General features: G+C 35.8%; 1 protein-coding gene across 1 annotated transcript; it reads left to right on the top strand.

Annotated features, from left to right (window-relative positions):
* Nucleotides 1-3,655: 3,655 nt before the first annotated feature.
* LOC126696033 (uncharacterized) lies at nt 3,656-5,155 on the top strand. Its single transcript, XM_050392821.1, has 4 exons — nt 3,656-4,039; nt 4,358-4,544; nt 4,659-4,729; nt 5,039-5,155. The coding sequence occupies exons 1-4, from the start codon at nt 3,656-3,658 to the stop codon at nt 5,153-5,155; spliced, it is 759 nt and encodes a 252-aa protein (XP_050248778.1).
* The last annotated feature ends 5,247 nt before the right edge of the window (nt 5,156-10,402 follow it).

Here is a 10,402-nt window from a genome sequence, read left to right as displayed (position 1 = left end):
ATGATAAAAATAGAATCTCAAAGGTATATCCTCTCGAATGCTGCAGCATTATTATTACCTATATTTTTTAAGAAAGATCACATACACAAACGTGCACATTCATTGATGGTCACAGCTCATGGCTATGGTACTAAAAGGCGCCCTTATTCATATATAGAGGAGTAGACCAGCCAATCCTTGTCATTGAGGATTTCTAAAACAAATTCTTTTCCAGAGAGTCCTGAGCAGTGAATGTTGGGTAGTCCTATGGATTGGTTGATTATTTCTATTGTAGTTTAAACCTTTTTTCATCCATTTGATGAAGGTTAGTATAAATAGTTTATATTTTAGGGGAGGCGAATGTTTAATTCAAAGCAGAGAGAAAGTGGGTGTAATAATAGGAAACTTGGTCAATGCAATTTTTCCTTAAAACTGTATATTCTATTCAGTATTTAAATAGAACAAGAGAATGTTTTTATAAAGGCACATCATATGTGTACTATAAAGTAATATAAGTTTTAGGGCAAATACAATAGTATAATGGGCCAAACCTATGGGGTTAATATCCTAATATACTAACATCCCCTCAAACTCAATTTCTTAGTAATCATGCATTATTCACAAGGCTACTAGTCAGCACTCATGTGAAAACCAACTATTTAAATTATATCAAAGGCATTGTCAATATGTGCTTTGATCACATTATAATTTTAGAGATTACAAAATGGAAGGAAATGGGATAATTTCATGATGCTGGTAGAGTAGAAGCTCATTTTGATTAGAAGATAAAAACTAATTTGTAAGCCATTATGATTTGCCAGCCAAAAAAGTTACATCCTTAATCACCATGATAATTGTTTATAGACGTCTTTTCTTTTTTCTTTTTCTTTTTATTTTTTTCTTTAAATACATTTTTTATTTCTAAAGTTTAGCACATTAATCTTAAATTCTTGAAATTTAAAGTAATATTTTTAGTTTTTGAAATTTAAAGTGATTTCATTTAGTCTTTTTGTAAAGTTATGATTTTTCATAAAATATTTATATTGGCTTTATTCCATGACAAAAAATACTGTAATTTCATTAATTTATTTTCTTGTATTTTGTGGAATTTATTTGTAATGAGTTTAGTATTAAGTTGGTAAAGATTGTTAAAGACAGTTGATCTCGCGAATTGGCTCGCGACTCAGCACCTGCGAAAGGCCATGTGAGGAACACATGTGGAAGCTGAAGAGTCAGTGTGTTTCGTGACTCATCTCGCGACTTGGCCAACTCACGAGATGACCCACAAAATACACTGATAGCTGGGATTTTAAGTGTGACTCTTATACTTTTCACCCATACTATAAATAGCCTCATTACCCACAAAAGTGTAAGGAGGCTAATCATATAGAAAACCCTAGAGAGGTTTTTACAACACCCACCTTGTTAGAGAAAGCTACACATCCTCAAGAGAGAAATCCTTGTAGTCTCTTCTCCTCCCCTTTCCCATTGTTATACTTTGAGAGAAAATTTGTACCCAAACACAACTCACATCTATTCAGAGTGTAGAAAGTGTTTTGGAACTCGGGAAGCATTGGGTATTTGCCAAATAAGCTGATGAGGCTTGGCGGTGCAATCACGTGGTATTGCAAGATACGGAAATTAAAGCTAGTGAAAACAAGACTTCGAGAAGTCTGTTGGTAGTTGAATCTTGGAGGGCTCAAGTACTTTGGGTAGATTAGGCTTAGAGGGTCTTTTTGGTATCCTTGTACTCTAACTTATTCACTAATGGATCATTTCAACTTGGAGGGTCGCGGAAAGGTTTTTCGCCGAGTTCTTCAATTTCTTCTTTGATAACACATCGTCTTGTTATCATGGGTTTGCTATTTTTTTACCCACTACCCTTTCCATTTTAGCATTGCATCCTTGTGCCCATCCATGCAATTGTTGAATGCTTTGATTAATTAATTTGCTAATCACATATATTCCGCATCAAGTATGTTAAGCTTAATATTAATCAAGTTGCAATTAAGAATTGGGGGTCTAAACAAGCAATAAAAGTTTTACTATTGAGCTTACACTTTTAGATGAAATAACCAAACTAAAAATTGACACATCATCATTTCAAAGGGACCAAAATCAATCACTATAAATTTGTTATGGACTAAAACTGATCACTTTAAATTTGTTAGTAACTAAAAATTGTTACTTTAAAATTTAAGGACTAAAATCGCTTATGAGCTAAAGTTTAAGAACCAATAGTGTATAAGACTAAAATCATAACCATTTAATAGTTTCATTGAATTTAATTGTCCTTAGAAAAGATTACATTATTATCTAAGTTCTATCTATTACCAAATAAGATATTTGGATTTGAATCTCACCTACACCAAATATGAATTAGTATCTTGATTTTAATCATTATGAAACAAACACTATTAAAAATAATTTATTTATAGAAGAACACGATAAGTATCTTGAATCCCATCATTTTTAAAATTAAGCACATAAACAAATTACACTTGTGACAAAAGGTTGTCACAAAAATAAAGTCTTTAAGTAAAAAATTTCCTCTCAATTTATAAAGGCGACAATTGCGTTTGAGGGGAGGAGGGAGCCCAATATATATACTTCTCAAAGTTGACTAGATTCCTTTGCTACAGTCCCATGGAGACCACCTAAACGGAACCAATAAGGAAACAAGAGCTAAGACAGAATATACAATAGCAAGCAACTAAGAAACAAAGAAAATAAAACAACATGACAAAACTTAGGTACAATATCTTAGGTTCTATATCTTAAGTTCTCCTCTTAAAATTCAGTCATGTGGTTACTCAACTAAAATATATACTTCTATCTCATGAAAAAAAGTCACATAGCAGAATCTTAAAATGTGAACCTAAAAAATAGCACCTAAGTATTACCCCAAAAATTATACACATGCGCGCGTGCCAACAAAGTGGACAAAGTTTAAGTCAGTCTTCCATTTGTTTAGATGAAAAACATTAATTACATAAAAATAATTTTTTATATTTTCCTATATTTGGTAATATAAATATATATATATATATATATATATATATATAAATCAAAGGAAAACTATCTTTTCACTTCTATTATGTAGCTTAGAATGAGATAAAGTTATTTTCAGAAAACAACTCTATCTCACGCCAAGATTAGGAAACAATTTTATGTAACACTAAGCTAAATTTAAAAATAAAAAAATGAATCAAAAGAAAACAATTTCTTGACCTTCCTTATTTAACTTGGCATGGATGAGATAAAATTGTTTTATGTGAGATAGGCATGAGATAGAGTTGTTTTATAAGGAAAGTCAAAATATAGTTTTCCAACTCATTTTAAGGTTCCTACCAAATATTGAAAAATAAGATAGTTTTTCAAAAAAAAAAAAAAGTTTTTTGGAAAATGATTCATTTTCTATAAAATGTTAATGTCCAAACAAAATGAGATTATCTATACTATAATGTGGGTGTGTGAAAGGCACTTTATGCACAGCCAATTAATTCAAGCCATATCACAACAACTTCGTCGTAAATATAGATACTGATAATATACCAAAGTTAAATCTTGTAGTATAAATATGTGCTAATTGTATATAAAACTTCATAACTTCAAGGAATTAGCTCTAGATAGACTTTTCAGATATTCATTCATGTTTTATAAATACTTGGCAACCATGAATACTCTTAGATCATTTCATCTGCTCATTCTAGTTTTCACATTTTCTGCTTCTGCTTTTGCTTTTAACATGCCAAGGCTTGGAACCCTACCGATAACAATGCAGCATGAACCCCAAACAATATCTTCAATATCCCACCCTGAAGATTTCAAAACATACTATTACAACCAAAAACTGGACCACTTCAACTATAGGCTTGATAGCTACACCACTTTCAAACAAAGATATGTGATCAACTATAGGTATTGGGGTGGAGCAAATGCGAGTGCACCAATATTTGCGTATCTTGGCGCAGAATTTCCCTTGGATGAGGAATTTCCAAATATTGGATTTCTCAGTGGTAATGCCCCCAGGTTTAAGGCTCTCCAAGTATACATAGAGGTAAAACCGTAAAAGTGATTACATATATAATTTATTTCACCATAACACATGAACTTATAATCAATTTTTTTTTTCATATTGATTTGGGATGTGTAATTAATATTTATTTCTTGAATCTAATCACATACAAAGTATTACGTCATTTAAAATTTGGAATAAAGTAGCACTAGATATCCCTTTAAATTTGTAGTATTTAAACCAAACCATGAATTGAATGTCTGTTAAATGGATAAAATCATTTTTTGTTTTGATACGTTACATATTGGAATATTACACTACTGAAAACAGTTGATTCATGAATGCATGTATTGTAAATAGCATCGGTACTATGGAGAATCAGTACCATTTGGATCAACGAAAGCGGCTTTGAAAAATGAAAGCATTCGGGGTTATTTCAACTCAGCTCAGGCTATAGCCGATTATGCTGCTGTGCTCTTACACATAAAGAAAAACTTATCTGCAGAAAATTCTCCGATAATTGTTATTGGAGGTTCCTACGGTGGAAGTAAGTCACTGTAAATCCATTTCTTAGACAATAGTCAATCAAAAACGTTTTCATGCTTTGTCGTTAATTTTTGTTCTTCTTCTTTCTTTTTCCTTTTTTAACGTAATTTTGCAGTGCATGCTGCATGGTTTCGGCTAAAGTATCCTCACATTGCCCTTGGAGCTAGCTTCTTCAGCTCCAATCCTGTACTTTGACACCATTGCTCCACAAGCTGGATACTTCTCTTTAGTAACCAAGGATTTTGAAGTAACACCTTAACTTATTTTATATTTATGGATATATTGAATGTTAAATTAAATTTAAAACAATAAATTTAGAGAAAACATTAAATTTGTGCATAATAAAACTAGTGTTAGCGGTCAACCCACTTAAAAGTCATATTAGTTCAATCACAATAAGTCACATCAAGCAGATTTGAAAAATATTGTATAATTAGCCTTACTCAATTTAAAAACCTTCAGAAAAACTTATAACTGTGATGATTGCCGCTGCAGGAAACTAGTGAAGGTTGCTACAAAACCATACAGAAATCATGGGCTGAAATTGACAGAGTCGCTTCAGAGCCTCATGGTCTTTCAACCCTTAGCAAGCGATTTAATACTTGCAAGTAATTAACTAACACAGATTTTACTTATTTTAATACACAATTCTAGGAAAGGAATTCTCTCCTTATCAATTTCATGGTTGTGATCCGTATAGAGTACCACATCATTTAAAATTTTTAAATAACATTGCACACTGTTAAATTTAGAAAATAAAATCTTAACCAGGAAATTGAAAGGATTCTATTTCTAGACTTCAAATCTAATCAATCTAAAACTTCTGTCTTCACAGTGAATTAAATGCATCTTCTAATCTCGAGGAATATCTAGTTACAATATATTCTGATGCAGCTCAATACAATCAAGCTACCCACTTAGCATTCTATGCAATGCCATTGATGGAGCTTCTGTAGGAACAGATACTGTTGGCCGGATCTATGCGGGTGTTGTTGCTTATATGGGAAACCATTCATGCTATGACGTGAATGTATTCAAACGTCCAACTGAAACCTCTGAGGGGTGGAATTGGCAGGTAGCTTTCAATATAATTCTACATTACATTTAATATCAAACATATCACTGTCATAGTCTCATTGGTCTTACAAAAAGAGCATAATAATAAAATAAATTAATGATAATAAGATCCTTACAAAATTTCTAAAAAATTAAAGTTCGTCATTAATAAATTGTTTAAATTACAAATTTTTGTAATTTAAAATTATACATAAAATATAAACATATAGATCAAATAGTAAATAATATTCGATTGATACAAAATTTGACATGTGTATTAAGAGTGTAAAGAACATACAATTCAACGGTTAGATTTTCAAAATATGTAACAATGCTTATTTTATTTACTAAAGTTGTAGTTTTAGGTTACAACCAATTTTGTAACTAAATTTTGTCTTAATAATATTAACTATGGTAAAATTTAGTTCTTCCAAAAAGTAAAAAACCATAGTGGTAACATGTTTTAAATGCTATATATTATAAGATTAAGTTAACTATTTAAAATTTATATAGAGGAATAGCAGAAAATATTAATCAAGAATTATGAGAAGTATACCTCTAGATGACCTTCAATATGGCTCTATTGGTGATTAGTTTTGGGATCTTTAAGCTGTTTACTAAGCAGATCCCACCTAAAAGTATCCGACTGTGCAAGAAAATGTTAAATATAATTTGTGCACAATATTATTTGCTGCCTAGATATCCCTTCTCTTTATTTATTTATTTGTTTTTCTTAAGGAATGAGAAATTTTATCCAACTACAAAACATGAGTGGGTAGAATGTCTTTGAATTGTTATAATATATGTCTAGCCTATATGCTCAGACAATGTTCCCACCACAAACTTTCAATCTAAACGAATTCATCAATGAATGCAAGAGCTTCTACGGTATCCTGCCTCAGCCTCACTGGGTGACAAGTTATTACGGTGGTCAAGTATGTTCTTAATTAACCTTATCAAACATTTCAAAATGATTTTTTTTTTTTTTTTTCTGTATTTGGTGATATTACTTGATGATGTCGTAAATATCACCAGTGAGCTACACGATTCTCGCACACTCGTAACGATATCTGCACAGAAAAAAGAGAAGACCTAACAGAGAGCACCGATGTGGTGCCGGCCGAATACCCTCCGAAGGTTAAGTTAGAACTATTCTCACAACTCTAGAGTGCTAGAGAAGGGTAAATTATGCACACCTTGGTTTATGAGAGTTTTGGAGCTTTTATAGTAGTAGAATGTTGACCTCTCCTCCTTGGTGTAGAAGTCTTTTCCTTATAGGAATCCTCTTGAATAATCCCTAGCGTGATGGACAAGACTTCTTCCTTGTAGAGAAGATCTTTATGAATGTGCGTATCCTCCGGAATCCTCTTTGTGCTAGGATTCTATTTACCTTCGGATTCTAGGGTGCTTTAGCGTGTGTCACAAGTATTTCCCATCTAGGGTTTCTGGTTGCCATGTGGGCGCATGGCCCATTCTTGTTGTATTTGTTTATGCGAGATCTATTCATAACAGACCTTTGCATAAGTTGGGCTTGCCCTCTACCAGCCCATGGACTCGGGTCCGTCAAGCCCTTTTCATGAAGATCCGTCATCCTAGATTTTTACCCTCTTCAATTGCCCCCTCACCCCATGGGCCCGTCATCTTTGAGTGGAAGGACCCGTGGGGTGACGGTTTCAAGGTTTCGAGGACAAGGGTTCAAAGGCTTGTGGGTTGACGGTTTCAATATAGATGCCATGACCCGTGCACACCCCTGACAGGTTGTCCGGAAGCCATTTATGACGCATGACACGCGTCGCTCTTTCATTGGATTTTATCTCAGATCGAAGTGTCGCTTCGTCTTCCATGCACTTCCTCTATAAATATCACACCTTTCCTTTCTCACTTCTCCATTTTCTGTTGAAACACCTTGTCAGAGACCACTCCATTCAGTGGCTATATCTGTCATCAACACACTTCCTCCATTCACTTATTAAATTGGTAAGCACTCTCTCTCTTTTCTTTTCTTTTTTTTTATTTATTTTTATTTTTTATTTTTTTTACAAGTCTCTTTATTTTCCTAGACTTTATACACCCGTCATCCCTTCTAGACCCGTCAGAGTCTTAGGTTTTGTCGTCACGTGTAGGCAATGTCTAGTGCATCAAGTAACTAGTCAATTGTCCATGACAGAGCGGATTACGAGGAAGTATTCCCGTCCAATCACAAAGAACAAGAGAGTCCAAGTGAAGAGAGGAGTCCGTCCACCTCTTCCTCGTCCTCAACAAATAAGGATATAGAGATGGCCGTCCCAAAGGAAGTTTCTGATGACGGCGAGGAACAACCAGTAAAGTCCATCATAGGTGCTGTTGGACTTAGGGAGTTGAAATTTCAAATATGTGTATAAACACCCTTGAACGTTTAGACCCCCAATTTACAAATTAACCAATTCAAGCTTTATGTCAAACAACTAGTGTGCGGAAAATGAACATAAGCTATAAACAGAATTGGAAAACAATCTAAGCCAATTATAAATCACATCCACAGCAGAAAATAAAAGGCAAAGATAAAGGGAAGAGAGATGCAAACACAAGGACAACACACGATGTGTTATCGAAGAGGAAACCGAAGCCCTCGGCGTAAAACCTCTCCGCCGCCCTCCAAGCGGTCAATAATCCACTAGAAAATGTAGTTGGGATACATGAACAGCAATAGACCCTCCAAGCCTAATCTACCCGATGTACCTAAGCCCTCCAAGCTTCTTGCTCCAACGAGGTTGCGCTGAACCTTTTTCTTTTCTAGCTTACCGGATTCCGCTATTAAACCATAGCATCCGCCATCTTTGGCATCTTCCAATGCTTCCCAAAACTCCAAGAACACTCAACACTCTAAATGGGTGTGGGTAGTGTTTGGATAGAAATCTCCTCTCAATAGGTATGACAATAAGAAAGGGAATGAGAAGAGACTACAAAGATTTCTCTCTAAGAATGAGTAGCTCTCTCTAATTGGGTGGGTGTTTTGAAGAAACCTCTCTTAGGGTTTTTCTTTCTGAATAGCCACCCATATCTTGTGGGAATGAAGGGTATTTATACTGGTGTCAGAATGGAATGCGAAGAGTCAGTTTTTCCAAAAACAGGGCTGGCTGGCGACTTGACCTCGCGACTTGACTGAGTCGCGAATTCAAGTCGCGAGCTAACTTAATGGCCAGTCTGGATTTTTTTCGTGTAGTGCTCCAGGTGGCGTGACTGTTCAGCTCCCCTGCATGCTCTGCACGTGAGCAACTTTTGGCGGCTTGCAAGCCGCGAGCCACCCGCGAGTCCTAGCCGCGAGTCTCTGTTTCACTGCACTGTCTTGAGCATTTCTTCACACTCTCTCACACACTACCCTTACATGATTCCCACCTAAATACAAGGTTTCTAAGTGCTATATTACAAGCAAATTTGTCATGGAATAAAGCCAACACATGGTTGATTAAATTCAACCTTACAGGAGTTCATCATGCTACCAGAGTGGACAGTACATAATTTTAGGTCCATCATCAAGGAAAAACACTTCAAAACTCTTAGGGCCAATTTTCAAATTCCAAATAACATTCCCATCCGTCTACCCTATATGTCAGAGAAATGCTATTATGAAGGGATAGAAGGTGTCGGGGTGTATGAACAGATGCTGAAGGCAGGACTTAGGTTTCCACTAAGTTCCCTTCATCGTGAGCTTCTCAAGCATCTGGGTCTGTCTGTCAACCAAATATCCCCAAACGCCTAGAGGGTTTTCATTGTAATGGAGGTCCTGTATGGTGCTAGGACAGACGGTGCTAGGAGGCTGATGGTGTTGGAATTCCTCCACCTAGGAGTCTGTTGTTGAAGGTTATATTTGAAACACCTGACTCCAATAGGGACTGGAAGAGCCGTTATTTCTTCCTAGAGGGCGACGAGTGGATGTGTCGTCTAGGGGACATGGAACACATGCCTGTCAACACTACTTAGGGCATATTGAATCCGTCCAGTATGCACCCGTCCTAATTTGTGCTTTACATTTGTTCAGTTTATTATAGTTTCTTCAACACTTTTAATCTGTCCTCTTCTTTTGCAATTAGACGGCGTCCACAAATTAATTTTGAGGAGTTCAACTTTCTCGAGAGAATTTTTGCCAAGACCAAGCCGGAGGAAAGGACTTGGGCAAAATTAGTGACACTTGATACCATCCATTGGTATTGTGACGGATCTAAGCCAACACTAGCAACCGTCAAATACAACGCCAAAATTCGCAAACGTAAGTCCGTTGTCCTTATTCTGTTTAAACGGCCTTTATTTTTATTAGTAAATAACTTCATCGTCCATCTTTACAGAAATGGACGATGCTAAGAGGAAGGCGTTGATTAAATCCCAGGCTACTAAGAAAAAGGAAGCAGCCGTCCAAAGGGGACCGTCCACCTAAGAAACCTAAGGTCCCTTTGGAGCCCGTCGTAGGCTTAATGGCTGAGGGTGCAAAGACGGTCACCCTAGTAAAGCATGGGAATGGTAAAGGCATGATGAAGGCCCCGTCCACTAGCCAGGAGAAACCTCCTGTTCTCCTCCGCGAAGACTCCAAATATGCCTTGGAGCAGCTTTTGTCCATCATAACGTTAGAGGACTGTGAGGACTTAGGCAATCACTCTACGGAGGTAATGGGAGAGAGGGGGCTCTTTGCAATTGCTCAAGTAATCCCGTCCATCGGCTTTCAGTCCGTCTTTTCTGCTTATCTTTGCATCTAACCCTCTCTTCTTTCTTTTTTGTTTCAATCCATAATCATGATGAAAGGGCTAATGGAATGGTGTCTTAACCGTGAGA

This window comes from Quercus robur, chromosome 8 (genome assembly GCF_932294415.1).
Source record: "Quercus robur chromosome 8, dhQueRobu3.1, whole genome shotgun sequence".
NCBI lineage: Eukaryota > Viridiplantae > Streptophyta > Magnoliopsida > Fagales > Fagaceae > Quercus > Quercus robur.
Note: the sequence above shows the minus strand (reverse complement) of the source record. Positions and strands in the feature narration are given on the sequence as shown.

What these genes read in the sequence shown, in the direction of transcription:
- LOC126696033 (XM_050392821.1), top strand. Translation starts at nt 3,656, where the DNA reads ATGAATACTCTTAGATCATTTCATCTGCTCATTCTAGTTTTCACATTT. An exon ending in CTCTCCAAGTATACATAGAG is followed by an intron (nt 4,040 to 4,357) that starts GTAAAACCGTAA and finishes TATTGTAAATAG; the next exon opens with CATCGGTACTATGGAGAATC. An exon ending in TGGAGGTTCCTACGGTGGAA is followed by an intron (nt 4,545 to 4,658) that starts GTAAGTCACTGT and finishes GTAATTTTGCAG; the next exon opens with TGCATGCTGCATGGTTTCGG.